Here is a 15,924-nt window from a genome sequence, read left to right as displayed (position 1 = left end):
AGAAGGATACTTTTACACTGCAAGGAAGGAATGGAGGGAGGGAGGCAGGGAGGGAGGGAGAAAGGAAGGAAGGATTACATTTTTATTTATTTTTAATTAAAGCAAGCATCTGCTTGACATAAGATTTGAACTTATTTTTCTATGGCTATGTTAAATCTTTTTCTGTTACATTAAAGCTTTTTCCCCAACTAATTTTTGCTTCTACAAGACAAAAGACCTTGGTGATTTTGAAAAAATAGAGATATAATTCACATAAATTTATCCTTTCAGAGGAAACAATTTGGCATTAGCAATATTCAAAGTTGAACAAACAATATCAATATCTAATTCAAGAACATTTTCATAGTTCCAAAAGAACTATCCATTAGCTCTTCCCATTGCCCTGAACCTGAGGTTCCTGGAAACCACTCCCTATTTCTATGAATTTGGAACCCAATGATAAGAAAAACATGATTTTATTAAAAACAAACTTACCTGAACTTTAACTTCCTGGTGGCTGAGTAGAGGAACCAAATGAGGAACTATTCCAGAGTCTATTACCATCTGTATCTGCTCATTGCCAGCATCAGTAAGGTAAGAGAGGGCCCAGACTGTATCTACCAATATCTAGTAAGTAAAATGAAAATTCAAATAGCCTGAGTATTTCCTAATTTTAGTAATTCTTGACTATACAACTAATCTAAAATTATTCTACAATTTTCTTTTTTCTTTCCTTCTTTCACTTCAATTCATTAGAATCATAATCTCTGTGTATTTTTTATCCATATTCGGGATGTATAGGTTAATTAGAGTTGCTCTGCTTTTTTCTTTGTTGTTTGAGTAAGAATAAAGAAGACAGCCAAGCACAGTGGCAAATTCCTATAATCCTAGCAACTAGAGGGGATCAGGCAGGAGGATTGCAAATCTGAGGGCAGCCTGGGCAATTTAACAAGACCTGTTTCAAAATAAAATATAAAAGAGTTAGGGATATAGTTCAGTGGTAGATCACCCCTGGGTTCAATACCCAATACTGCAAAACAAAACACACACAAAAAAAAAGATAGGCTGGGCGTGGTGGCGAATGCTTGTAATCCCAGCATTCGGGAGGCTGAGACAAGAGGACTGCAATTCGATGACAACCTCAGCTACTTAGTAAGACCCTTTGCATAAACACAAAAAGAAATAAGCAATATATATATATTTATGAAGTTAAAATCTTGCCTATACTGACTTTTTTACTGTTATTTGGACAATAAAAAGTTACCTATAGCCAGGTGGAGGATTGCAGGTTTATAATCAGCCTCACCTACTTGGTGAGGCCCTCCACAACTCAGTGAGATCCTGTTTCAAAATGAAGAATAAAAAATAGGCCTGATGTAGCTGGGCATGGTAGCGCACGCTTGTAATCCCCACGCTTGGGAGGCAGACAGAAGGGTCACACAGGTTCGAAGCCAGCTGTGCTGGCTTAAGAGACCCTGTTTCCAAATAAAAATATAAAAAATAGGCCTAGGAGTGTAGCCTGGAGGTAGAAGGGCTCCCAGGAACCCCAGTACCACACACACACACACAAAAAAATTTAAAAATAGGCCTGAGGTAGGATACCCCTGGGAGTGTAGCCTGGAGGTAGAAGGGTTCCCAGGAACCCCAGTACCACACACACACACACACACACACACACACACACACACACACACACACACACACAAAATTAAAAAATAGGCTTCGAGGTAGGATACCCCTTCAATACACAGTACCACACACACACACAAAGGTATCTCTATAATAAATGAAGCTAAAATAAGAGTAAAAATGAAATTAAAGATCAAAAATTCTTATAGTTTGGTACATGAATAAAATACTAAGTCATGCATATAAGCACAAATATTTCATTTTATCTTTAAATAATGAAAAATACATGTATGTGATTTTTTTTTTTCTTGGTGGTACTGGGGTTCCTGGAAGCTCTTCTACCTCCGAGCTACACTCCCAGACCTATTTTATACTGTTTTATTTTTGGAAACAGGGTCTCTTAAGACAGAAAGGCTGGCTTCGAACCAGCGCGATCCTCCTGACTTCGCCTCCCAAGAGTGGGGATTACAAGCGTGTGCCACCACGCCCAGCCATGTATGTGATTTTTAACATCCAGGCTGTCAAAATAAGCTTCCATTGCTGGACATGCATGGAGGTACAAGCTTGTAATTCAAGTACAGGAAGATCAGAGGTTTGGGGCCAGCTTCAGCTACTTAATTTATGGAGGCCATCTGTAAATTAGAGAGACCTTGCTTCAAAAATAAAAAAATAAAAATAGGACTGGGGGTTATATATATCTCAGAGGTAGAATGCCTCTGGGTTCAATCTTCAGTACCGCAACAAAACAAAACAAAAACAACAAAACACTACTTAGCAATTTTACAATAGTTCTTTACTGAAATTGCATTTTGTGACAAGAAATATACAATAAATAGAAATATACCAAATATATGTTATATCAGGAGATTGAGGTAGAAAAGGTTAAAAGTTTCAGGACAGCCTGGGCAAGCCAGCAAAACCGTGTCTCACAATAATAAAAAGCTGGTTTGGTGGTGCATACCTATGATTTTATTAAGTACTTGAGAGGCTAAGACAGGAGGATTACAGGTTGAAGGACAGCTTAGGCAACACACCAAGATTCCCAGCAACCTAGCAAAACCCTGTTTCAAAACAAAAAGTAAAAATGTCTGGGGATGTAGCTCAGAGGTAGATCGCCCCTGGGTTCAATCCCCAGTACCACAACACCTAGGTGATTAATTAAAAATTAAAAATTAAAAATAAAATTAAAAAGTGCTCAGGGCATAGCTCAGTGGTAGAACATTCCTGGTCTCAATCCTAATAATCTCAAAAACAATAGCTACAACTAAACCCCCAAACTATTACAGCTTCTGAAATGGTAAAAATGTGATAACAAAATACACTGGCAATTAACATATTTTCTTCCCTATGTCACAGAGGGGAGTCCTACACATATACACACTCACATGTATGTATAAACACACATGTATATATATGTATGCATGTATGTCATATGTATATGTTTATCAAAATTACATGTATGCATATATATAAAAATATATAACGAGCTTTTACTCACATTTACATCTGTGTGATGAATTAAAACACAAAGGGCTGGAAGAATCTGGAAAAAAAAAAAAAAAGAAACATATATTTAAAAATAGAAAACAGCTGGGCGTGGTGGCGCACACTTGTAATCCCTGAGGCTTGGGAGGTGGAGACAGGAGGATCGTGCAGGTTCGAAGCCAGCTTAAGAGACCCGGTTTCCAAATAAAAATATAAAGTAGGTCTGGAGTGTAGCCCGGAGGTAGAAGGGTTTCCAGAAACCCCAGTACCACAAAAACAAAACAAACAAAAAACCCAGAAACACATAAAAATAAATACTTAATGGTATTTAATCTTATCATTAAAAAATTCGCTTACCTCCTGAATAGTTTCCATTGGTGGTGGTGGGTCTTTGTGGCGACATAAGTTGACCATAACCCAAGTAACATTTCTTAAGAAAGTTATAGGAATAGATGGACTTATGAATGAAAGTAAAGGTTTCACAACTCCAAGACTTATGACATAATCTCTACACTGGGGCCCATCACCTGTAGAAATAAAATATATTAGTATATTTTAAATATTAAATTAATATATTTAAAAATATTGTTAATATAATTCAATAAAATATAAATATAAACCCCCTTTCCACCCCTGCCAAAGATATGTCAAAATATTAAAGAGAAAATATGTACAATTATACTTACAATCCAGTATCAGAGCATCAAGAGAATGACTGTAAATTATATACTTAGAAAACTATTTCAGGAAAAAAAAAAAAAAGCACTAAATAGGACTATAGAAGTGATTTGGGGCCTTTAGCTCAGAGTAATTAAATTCTGATAGCATGCTTCCATTCTGAAAGCATGGTATGAATCACTACCATAGACAACTACTAAATTTAATTTGTGTATCTACAGTTTCACTGTTATTTTTAGTATGAAGCTGTAAAATATTAACATAAGTAAAAATACTACAATATCTAGAAATACAATGCTTGTGGGTTTTGCATGTCTTTGAATTAATTCCAAAACGTCACTGGGATCAAAAACTAAAAGACTTAATAGGTATGGTACTTAAATATGGTGCTTAATAGTTCTAAATGTCAGACTTGGTATACATTCAAAGGAATAATAAACTCAGTTAAAGAAACAATATAATTCCTAATAACAGTATACCATATGCTAGGAACCTTTGAAAAATCTTCCCACACAAACGCATAAGGTACTATCAATGCAATACTAATTACTTCCATGCAAGAATAAAGAATCTATGGAAAAAATAATTTTCAGAATCTTTGGCCAAATTATTGAGATAAGGTTTTTCAACTCACAGTTAGATTTCTGAGACATTATCAGGGACACAAACAACTTAGATTCCAGATTTTTCAAGAAGAGTTTCTTGAACTTTTTAATATGGATGAAGATAACATTAATAATAATAAAAAAAAAGATAAAAAACAATTCTAGTTAAAAGCAAAACCTAGGCCGGGTGTGGTGGCGCACGCTTGTAATCCCACGCTTGGGAGGCTGAGACAGGAGGATCACATGGGTTCAAAGCCAGCCTCGGCTACTTAGTGAGGCTTTCGGCAACTTAGCGAGACCCTGTTTCAAAAAAAAAAAAAAAAAAAAAAAAAAAAAAAGGTCTGGGAATATAGCCTGGAAATAGAAAGCCTCTGGGTTCCATCGCTAGTATCACCAATTAAAAAAAAAAAACAAAACTTAGGACTGCTAGAATTGTAATTATTCCTCCTATAGTTACTAGTTACTTCTCCCTAAAAAGTGTGATAGATCTGTTGTTCAATATTAATTTTAATTAGACTATGAACTGGATATAGATACTGCCTGTTGATTCATGACCATAGGGAATATTACTGTATTCTATACATTACTAAATTTTAACATATTAAAGTCTACAAAAGATGAAAAAATTTTTATTTTAGACTCAAAATGGCTATTAGAGAAAAACAATACTGGTTTAAGTTTTGCCTCCTTTTTTCTATTTTCTTTCTTTTTTTTTTTTTTTTGCTTATTAAACAAGGACATTATTTGTAGCTTTTACTCACATTTCGAAATCTTTACAGTAATCCTTTTACTTGGTATATACAACTACTTCTCCAGTATCTACCAATAAGGATACTTTAAAGGATCTTAGAGATTACATCTAAGAAAAATGCATGTGTATCTAATTATTTTGTTATAAAGAGTTGAGAAATAAAATGAAACACAAACATAAAAAAGCTCTAAATCATATATATATATTTTTATAATCTGTCAACTGAGTTAACTATATACAAAAAGACTTAATGGTATCTTAAGCAACAAATTTGTTCTACTTATTACCTTATATTGGTTACACAGTTAAAATTTCTGTAAGTTATTTCACAAAAATTAGCACCGAAGACAAACTTTTTTACAAATATTTATTACTTAGTATATGATAATAATTCCTGGGTTAGCATAAGCAAGTTTTATACAAACCTATTATATTTCCCAAAGCCCATACTGCTTGCTCACAGACATTCTGATGAGGTGAATGAAGAAGCCTCAGGAAAAGTGGTACAGCATCTAAAGTGGGAAAACACATCAACACTTCAGGTTGAAGATTCTATAAACCTTGATTCTATATCCTTCAATTTTTTTGGGGGGGGGTGGTACTGGGGTTCCTGGAAGCCCTTCTACTTCCAGGCTACACTCCCAGACCTATTTTATACTTTTTTGTTTTTGGAAACAGGGTCTCTTAAGCCACTGGCTTCGAACCTGCGTGATCCTCCTGTCTCTGCCTCCCAAGCGCGGGGATTACAAGCGTGCGCCACCATGCCTGGCTATATCCTTCAATATTTAATCTTCTATAATCTATAATCTTTAGAAAAAACTCAATCTTGTTTGCTGAGACCTCAAAAATAATAAACCTATTTAAAAAATATGTATCCCTAGCCAGCGTGATGGCACACGTTTGTAATCCCTGCGCTTGGGAGGCGGAGACAGGAGGATCACACAGGTTTGAAGCGAGCCTCCCTGGCTTAAGAGACCCTGTTTCCAACTAAAAATATAAAAAATAGGTCTGGGAGTATAGCCCGGAGGTTTCCAGGAACCCCAGTACCACCAAAAACAAAAGTATTTCAAGGAGGAGTGTGGTGGCACACACTTGCAATCCCAGTACTTGGGAGGGTAAGATAGAAGGATTGCAGGTTCACGGCCTGCCTTGTACAGTTTCATTCCACTACTCAGTAAGGCCCTGTTTCAAAATAAAAACTAAAGCTGGGGAGATAGCTCAGAGGTAGAATGGCCCTGGGTTCAATCCCTAATACCACCAAAAAGTTTTGAAAAATTAATTATTTGTATGTGTGTGCCTGTGTATCTGTCTATTTCTCATTAAGTGATTTTCATTAGAATAGCATTACGGGGGGGATTCTGACTAGTAGACTACTTATTTAGTAGCAAAATGAGTTTTAAAGTTGGGCACAGTGATGTACAACTATTTGGGAGGTTGAGAAAGGAGGACTGCAGGTTTGAGGACAGCCTTAGCAATGTAGTGAGACTCTCAGCAACCTACAGAGAGACCTTGCTTTAAAAAATAAAAACAAGGCCGGGCGTGGTGGCGCACGCTTGTAATCCCCGCGCTTGGGAGGTGGAGACAGGAGGATCGCGCAGGTTCGAAGCCAGCCGCGCTGGCGTAAGAGACCCTGTTTCAAAAATATAAAATAGGTCTGGGAGTGTAGCCCGGAGGTAGAAGGGCTTCCAGGAACCCCAGTACCACCAAGAAAAAAAAAAAAATAATAATAATAATAATAATAATAAAATAAAAAAATAAATAAAAACAAGATCTGGGTGTTTAGCACAAAGGTAGAAGGATCCTGGATTCTATCCCTAGTACCATTAAAAAAAAAAAAAAAAGCGCTGGGTGTGGTGAAGCACACTTGTAATCCCAGTACTTGGGAGGCTGAGACAAGAGGATCACTCAGGTTAAAAGCCATCCTCAGCTACTTAGTGAGGCTCTCAGAAGCTTAGTGAGACCATTTATAAGTAAAATATAAAATAGGTCTGGGAGTGTAGCCTGGAGGTAGAAGGTCCCTGGTAAGGCCTCCAATACCCCCCCACACACACACACAAAGAAAAAGAACAACAACAACAACAACAAAGGACTTTAACATACAAATGTCAAATTAAGCTCAAAGTTTCATTCACAATTAAACATGGATTTAATTCCAATGTTTATTTATTTTAGTGCTAGGGATAAAGGACAGGGCCTTGTACATGCCAATCACATGCTCTACCACCCAGTTGTATCTTCAGCACTGACTATATACAATTTTAAGATTAATTCCTAGCTGGGAGTGGTGACACGCTCTTGTAATCCCAGTACTTCAAAGCCAGTCTCAGTTACTCAGTGAGGCCCTCAGCAGCTTGGTGAGACCCTGTTTCCAAATAAAGTATAAAATAGGTCTGGGAATATAGCCCGGAGGTAGAAAAGCCCCTGGGTTCCACCTCAGTACCACCAAAAGTAAATAAATAAAATAAAAATAATACTAGATATGGAAATTTAATACATGAGTTTTTAGGCCAGTTAAGCCTGAACCACATGAGGCCTTCTGAATCAGAAAATGACTCTTTTGCTTAACAAACATAGGAAACACAAGCCAAGCACGGTGGCACATGTTTGTAATCCAGTAGTTGGGGGCTGAGACAGGGCGATCATAGGTTTAAGGACAGACTCATCAACTTAGTGAGATCCTGTTTCAAAATAAAAAATACAAAGGGCTAAAGTGTAGCTCAGCAGTAGAGTCCCTCCTAGGTTTAATCCCCAATAAAAAATGAAAATGAAGGAGAAAGGGGAGGGAGGGGAGGAAACAGAGGTTTGTATCTGAATAGAATATAACACTGAATATAGTGCTCTTTTCTGCTTCCCTCTGATATTACTTTGAAGAACATCATATAAAATGTATGTAGATAAGTTATTCATTGATTATTAGTAGTATTAGGGATTGAACCCAGGGCCTTGAACATGCCAAGCAAGAGCTTTACTATTGAGCTACATCATTTCAGCCCAATCAAATTCTAAACCTTGGTTGGGCATGGTGGTGCACCCCTGTAATCTCAATACCTAGGATGCCGAGAAAGGAGGATTTCAAGTTGAAAATCAGCCCCAGCAATATAGTGAGACTCTCAGCAATCTAATGAGACCCTGTTCCAAAAATAAGTACATACATAAATAAATAGATAAATAAATAAATTTTATTTATTTATTTTTTCTTTGTGGTACTGGGTGTGGAACCCAGGGGGCTTTTCTGCCTGCAGGCTATACTCCCAGACCTATTTTATACTTTATTTGGAAACAGGGTCTCACTAAGTTGCTGAGAGCCTCATTAAATAGCCAACGCTGACTTCGAACTTGTGGGACCCTTCTGTCTCAGGCTCTCAAGACCTAGGATTACAAGCATGCCCCACTACACTCGGCTCTAAATAAATAAATTTTTTAAAAGGGATGGGGGTGGCCGGGCGTGGTGGCGCACGCTTGTAATCCCCGCGCTTGGGAGGCAGAGACAGGAGGATTGCGCAGGTTCGAAGCCAGCCACGCGTGCTGGTTTAGGAGACCCTGTTTCCAAATAAAAATGTAAAAAAATAGGTCTGGGAGTGTAGCCCGGAGGTAGAAGGGCTTCCAGGAACCCCAGTACCACAAAAAAAAAAAAAAAAAAAAAAGGAGGGATGGGGGTGTAGCTTGGAGATAGAATGTTCCTCCTAGGTTCAAGCCCCAGTACCAGAAAAACAAAATTCGAATCCTGTTACTGATCTTTTTTTTTTGGTGGTACTGGGGTTCCTGGAAGCCCTTCTACCTCCAAGCTACACTCCCAGACCTATTTTTACATTTTTATTTGGAAACAGGGTCTCCTAAGCCAGTGCGCACAGCTGGCTTTGAACCTGCGCGATCCTCCTGTCTCTGCCTCCCAAGCGTGGGGATTACAAGCGTGCGCCACCACGCCTGGCCTGTTACTAATCTTTAAAGATCACATAAAATAAAAAAAGAGGGAATAAGACATTTTCATGAAACTAAAATCTACTTGACAGTTAACTACAAAAAACAAAATACACTTGAACCCAAAACTAAGTCCCAAGTCCTTTAAGGACTACTGCTTTCCTAAGTAATGTCATAAAATAATACATTCAAGTTACATCCAATGGTAATTTTCTATTTATACATCTTGATATATAAAAATTATTAATTATATATAAATATTACTGACTGCAATAATACAATTTTCAAATCATTCTCCTAATTCCTTTACAGAAGATTTTTTTGGCATCTTTTTGGGAACTAGGGATCAAACCCAGTGCGCTGCACTTGCAAAGCAAGCAATTAGCCACTGAGCTACATCCCAGTCCGTATAGAAGCTTTTTTTAAACATTATGATAAAAATCTCATTAAGAGGCTGACAGACAGACAGTATGGCAAAGGAAAAACTCCTTTATTTCTATTAACATACTATAAACTGAACTACAATAATATAATCTGCTCTTAATTTTTAGAAAGTAATTAATGATTTTCCCAAAATTTCCAAGAATATGATGATTAAAGTAAAATAGTTAATTCGACAATCCTATCAGGTAGCTATGTATTTCAAATAGTTATAACCACAATTTTGTTAGTAACAACTTACTGGACTGAACCACTGCTTGAGTTTGTTCAGAGGTTCCAGATGCAATGTTTGTCAAAGCCCATGCAGCTTCAAACTGTAAAGAAGGACTACAGAAGAACAAATGATTTTGAATAGTAGAGATTTTCACACTGGACCAAATACCTAGCAGCCATTTTTTCCCTAACTTTATAAAATATCAAATATTTTGTAACAAGAAAGTGTCTATCCATAGAGCATTTTTAGAACCCCTTGGCCACTGTTTAATATATCTTTCCTGTATAAAAGGCATATAATATCTCCTGGGTCCTTAGTATTTTTTCTTTCACATCTCTTCATTAAATATTTTCATATTACTTCCCAGTTTTGTCATATACTTATTTTGGTCAAGCTATTTTTTTCCAATCTTCAAAGCACAAGTAAAATTTATCATTGGCAAACTCTTTAGTTTTTATTTTTATCTTTTACAGTAATAAACCTGTTCTGCTTTCCCATTTTAACTTTCCAATTCCATTCCATACCTTTTCTTTTTTCTTTAAAGATCAAACTAACTACTAGAAAATTTTGCCTACTCCAAAGTATACATTATAATAAAAAAGTACTTACTTGTCATCTCTTTCAAGACAATGGACTAAAATAGGCAATATTCCAGATTTTATTAAGTCATCAATTGGTGGGTTTCGATCACTGGACAAAAGTTTCCTGAAAGATATGTAACCCTTGTATAACTCAGTAACATACATTATTACAAATATATTTGATACAGATATTATAAAACCGAGTAGTTGGCATAGTATCATCTTTGAAAAATACTGTGCATGTGTGTGCATGAGTATGTGTTTTAAATTGGGATTGAACCCAGGCACGTTCTATCTCAGAGCTACACACCCATCTGTTTTATTTTTTGTGTGGTTCTGGGTATTGAACCCAGGGACCGTCTACCTCCAAGCTACACTCTGATTTTTTTATTCCTTATTATGAAAACAGGACCTCACTAAATAGATGAGGCTGGCTGCAAACCTGGATCTTCCTGTCTCAGCCTCCCAAATACTGGGGTTACAAGCGTGTACCATCACCAGGTTTATTTTTTGTTTTGAAATAGGGTCTTACTAGGTTGCTCAAAGTCCCCCTACGTTGCTGAGACTGATCTCCTACCTGCATTTATTTTATTAAGAAAGAAATTAGGTCACAAATATTTTTTTTGGCATGTGTGTGTGTGTGGGGGGGGGGGGGTGGAGTACCGGAGAAGGAATCCAAAGGCATTCTATCTCCGAGTTACAACCTCAGCCCTATTTTATTTTTATTTTGAAACAGGGTCTCATTAAGTTGATGAGAGTCTCAATACTTGCTGAGGTTGTCCTCAAACCTGTGATCCTCCTGTCTCAGCCTCCCAAGTACAGGCATATGCCAACCACACCCAGCTATCCAAGTATTTTTATTTTTTATTTTTTGGTGGTACTGGGTATGGAACTCAGGGAAATTCTACCTCTGAGCTATACACCCAGCCCTTTTATATTATTTTGAATCATAGTCTCACTAAGTAGTTGAGGCTGGCCACAAACTTGCAATCTTCCTGTCTCAGCCTCCCAGTACTGGGATTACAAGCATGTGCCACCATGCCCAGCTATCCAAACATTTTAATACTGTATCACAAGAGAATCAAAAGAGCAGATTGGCTGATACAAGTTATAGCTCACATCCAGATCTTCATCCTGCTCTATATACTGACTTAGGTCAGAGAAGCCCAATAGCACTCCCATTTCAGAAACCAAAAAATGTGGTGCATGCACGCACACTCCAGAGATGCTATAGATACTGAGGTAAAGAAAGATACATCCCTATTTTTAGTTTATAGGGAAAAATATTTTCATATATAGGACATTTTGGATTTTGCTGGTAAGTCATCAGTGGGCCCTAAAACAAATCTTCCCTTATTGGAATCCCCTTCATTACTAGAAAAAGGCAAGGTTTAAGAAAGTATAACTAGCTAGGCATGGTGGTGCATGCTTGTAATCCCAGTACTTGGGAGGCTGACAGGAGGACTGCAGGTTCGAAGACAGCCTCAGCTAGTAGTAATACTCTTATCAACCTAAGGAGACCCTGTTTCAAAATAAAAATTTAAAATAGGGCTGGAGGTGTAGCTTGGAGGTAGAATGCCCTTGGGTTCAATCTCCAGTGCCATTTACACAAAACTAAATAAATAAAATAAGAGTTGGGCATGGTGGTGCCTATAATCCCAGTATTTGAAAGGCCGAGAAATGAGATTTCAAGTTTGAAGCCAGCCTCTGCAACCTAATGAGACCCTGTTCCAAAATAAAATATAAAATAGGGCTGGAGGCATAGCTCAGAGGTAGAAAGCTCCTGGGTTCAAGATGGATGGATGGATAGATAGATAGATAGATAGATAGATAGATAGTAGATAAGGCTGTGAATAGAGCTCAGAGGTAGAATGCCCCTTAGTTCAATTTCTAGTACCACATACACAAAAAAATTAAAGCTGATTGATAGGATTGGCATATATAAAAACATAAAAAGGCTGGGCGTGGTGACAGGCCTATAATTCCAATACTTAGGAAGCTAAAACAGGAGGACAGCAGGTTTGATGTTAGCCTGGACAACTTAGTGAGGCTCTCACAGAAACCTAGTGAGACTCTGTTTCCAAATAAGAAAAAAGTAGGGTTGGGGGTATTGCTCTGGATAAAATAAATGCCTCTGGGTTCAATCCTCAGTACCACAAACAAACCAAAACAAATAAAAAAACAAAACACAAAACAGAACTCCTGTGTAACTTTTAAATTTGTTCTCAAAATTTAACTTACCTAGCAGCTTGAACTGCACTTAGTTGAATTCCTTGGTTATCACTTGAAGCATTCTATAAAAAAAAAAAAATTATGATAGAGATATATACAATAATTGAGCCCAGTAAATACAATGGTGGGAGTGGAAAACAACTTACTTGAACAATAGCTTCTAGAGAGGTATTTTGCTGGGAAAAAAAGTTAAAGAAAAACAAGGTTAAAAATTCACCTTAAAGAGATTTATTTTATTGGTAGTTTTAAATGAGCAAAGAATAACAGTAACTTACCACTCTGTAGTCACCATCTATATCAGAGTCTTCACAGATATCTTCATGTGGTACATTCCTTCTTTTTAAGAGATGTTCATCTCTTTTATTCTTAAAAAAACCAAAAGAGTCAAACAGAATTTCCGTTAAAAAAAAAAAAAAAAGAGCAAAACCTAAATACTTTTATAGAAAGGTTAGGCAATACTGTGTCTACAAACTGAAAATATGAAGTGCCTTTTAAAACTCCAATGTAAAAAGCTGGGCGTGGTGGTGCATACTTGTGTAACCCCAGTGCTTGGGAGGCTGAGACAGGAGGATCACACAGGTTCAAAGCCAGCCTTAGCTACTTAGTGAGGCTCTCAGCAACTTAGTGAGACCCTGTTTCCAAATAAAGAATAGGTCTGCAAGTATAGCCCAGAGGTAGCAAGCCCCTGGGTTCCACCCACCCCCGTACCACACACACACATACACAAAAAATCCTACAAACTGTGAACTAAACATTTAATTGACACTAATTTGAGTCCCAAGCCATAAATACTACATTTTGAATGAACTGTGAACTATGTAAAATCAAACAAAACAAAGTTTGACTAAAAAATATAATGTGTAGCTGAAGCCAGAACCAAACATACATATTCAAAGTACTAAACCATTTTACACATCTGGGAGCTTTTCTTTATCACCTAAAAACAAAGTCAAAGCAAAAGTTGGGCAGTTCAAAATTACACAAAAATAATGAATAATTCCCTACAAAAATCAAGTGCCACTTGAATTTCTCTTAAAATGTTTGAGGCAAATTTACAGTTATTTTCTCATTATAATCTACTTTAATACTTGAAAAGTTGAAACTTACATGTAACAAGTTCTTAGGGCATAACTGCTACCTATCATGAGAATTAATTAGTGTAACTATCTCTAGGACTTATACTTTACAAAAATCATTAAAAATTATTTCAAAATCTGGTTGTTTATATCTAGTTTGCATAGTGGATAAGTTGTACCTCGACAATTTCAACAGTTTTTTAAATTTAGTCAAAGAATCTTTTCCTTTTCAAAAGAAAAACAGAGCACTTGAGGTTGAAAGCTTTACTATATTCAGTAAACAAAATTTACTTATATAACAGGTTATACATTTTATATAAAGATACTATACTTGGTATCTTTTATATGTGCTATGGTAGAATTATTCCTGGAAGTACCTAAATTAACCAGACTCACCTTCCTTAATTCAACTACAACTTCATTTCGTTGTCTTCTCATAGTCTACAAAAAATAAAATAAAAAAATTTAAAGATCAGTATATTAGCAAATTATAGGTTGCATATATATATATATATATATATATATATACTCCAAATTATGTCTCATAATCTCGACTATTAACCACTATTGTCCAAGCTATTATCTCTTGCCTGAATTTACATTTGTTATATTCCCACCACAGCAACTATAATGATTGTTTAAAGTCAGAACTGTTATGAGCCGGGCGTGGTGGCGCACGCTTGTAATCCCAGCATTCGGGAGGCTGAGACCTGGAGGATTGCGGTTCGCGGACAGCCTCAGCTACTTAGTGAGGTCCGCTGTAACTCAATGAGACCCGGTTTCAAAATAAAGAATAAAAAAAAATAGGGCAAGGGGTGTAGCTCGGAGGTAGAATGCCCCTGGGTTCCATCCCCAGACCCCCCCCCAAAAAAAAAAGTATTACAGGTGTGGATCACCACGCCTGGCATCCCCGCACTTGGGAGGTGGAGACAGGAAGATCGCTCTGTTTCGCAGCTAGCCTCGCTGACTTAAGAGACCTTATTTCCAAATAAAAATATAAAATAGGTCTGGGAGTGTAGCCCAGAGGTAGACGGCCCCTGGGTTCCATCCCCAGTACCACCACACACACACAAAAAAAGTATATGTTTTTAATAGTCCATTGGTCCTAAGTCCTCATTTAACCCAGCTCTAGCATTTGGCAGAAGTTAATTATACTCCCTTGAAAAGTAATTTTTTCACTTGCTTCCAGATTTCTATAGATGCCTGAATGCTTTTTATCTCACTGGTTATTCTTTAGTCTTCTCTTTTCAGATGCCAAAGGCTATGCTCACTTCATAGGTCATCTTTATCAGGTTACATAATTTTAAATATTGTTTCTACATTGATAACTTTCTAATAGGTATTTTTAGTCTCAGCTTTTCTTAAACTGTGGATCCAATTGACTATTTACCATTTCTTTTTGGTGCATTATAATAAGCACTTTAAACTTAGCATGTTGAAAGAAGTGATATTACTCCTCAAACCTGCAAATCATTCAGTCTGCCCTATCATAGTAATGGCACTTCCATCCTTTGGTTGCTTGAGCCAAAATTACCTCAGTGTCATCATTGTCCCTGTCCAGAATTGTTAAAAGGTTCTCCTTTGTTCAAAATCCACCAACACTTACTGGGCATGGTTGCACTTGCTTGTAATCCTATCATTTTGGAGGCTTAGACTGGAAGATTGCAGCTCATGGACAGCCTAAGCTACTTAGCGAGGCCCTTCACAACTCAGTGAGACCCTGTTTTAAAAAAGTAAAAAGATTAAAAAAATATATATATATATAGAGTCTGTTTCTATTACTGATTTGTTATCATATTTAGAAATTCAGTATTAGAGCTTCTAACTCACATCTCTTTGACTGTGCTACAGTATTTGAACTGAGTAAGTTACACAACTAAACTGAGTTCTAGTATTTATGAAACATTAAATTTGCTCCAAATGCCCTGTGTGGTGGCACACGCTTATAATCCCCACGCTTGGGAGGTGAAGACAGGAGGGTAGCGCAGGTTCAAAGTCAGCCTTGCTGGCTTAAGAGACCCTATTACCAACTAAAAAATATAAAATAGGCCTTGGAGTGTAGCCCAGAGGTAGAAGGGTTCCATCCTCAGTATCACCAAAAAATAAATAAATGAATAATAAAAAAATTAAAAATTGCTCTAAATGAAAACAAAACCCACTTTTCAGTTCTTCCTTGTTCTCTACAAGCCAGACCACAAGCAAAGTTTAATTTAGATGAGGTCATGGTATTACTAGGGCAAGTCTGAGTAAATCTGGAAAATATGCAAGAAGGGCTCCCCTTTTTATTAATGCAATTAATGTAACATTTGAACAATGCAATATTTGTGTGGGGTAA

At 36.8% G+C, this 15,924-nt stretch overlaps 1 protein-coding gene across 1 annotated transcript in view; it reads right to left on the bottom strand.

The window, feature by feature from the left end:
- The window catches only part of KPNA4 (karyopherin subunit alpha 4), a gene marked incomplete at its 5' end in the record, with an annotated part of 65,375 nt that overhangs the window by 27,368 nt on the left and 22,083 nt on the right, over nucleotides 1–15,924 (bottom strand). Inside the window, 10 exons of the mRNA XM_080695842.1 lie at nucleotides 475–606; nucleotides 3,107–3,151; nucleotides 3,451–3,620; nucleotides 5,553–5,639; nucleotides 9,728–9,813; nucleotides 10,310–10,405; nucleotides 12,523–12,575; nucleotides 12,660–12,689; nucleotides 12,789–12,878; nucleotides 13,986–14,030. Of these exons, the coding sequence (XP_080551968.1) occupies nucleotides 475–606; nucleotides 3,107–3,151; nucleotides 3,451–3,620; nucleotides 5,553–5,639; nucleotides 9,728–9,813; nucleotides 10,310–10,405; nucleotides 12,523–12,575; nucleotides 12,660–12,689; nucleotides 12,789–12,878; nucleotides 13,986–14,030 (834 nt within the window). The remainder of the gene's footprint in view (nucleotides 1–474; nucleotides 607–3,106; nucleotides 3,152–3,450; nucleotides 3,621–5,552; nucleotides 5,640–9,727; nucleotides 9,814–10,309; nucleotides 10,406–12,522; nucleotides 12,576–12,659; nucleotides 12,690–12,788; nucleotides 12,879–13,985; nucleotides 14,031–15,924) is intronic.

Source organism: Muscardinus avellanarius (assembly GCF_963383645.1).
Source record: "Muscardinus avellanarius genome assembly, chromosome: 5".
Taxonomy (NCBI): domain Eukaryota; kingdom Metazoa; phylum Chordata; class Mammalia; order Rodentia; family Gliridae; genus Muscardinus; species Muscardinus avellanarius.
Note: the sequence above shows the minus strand (reverse complement) of the source record. Positions and strands in the feature narration are given on the sequence as shown.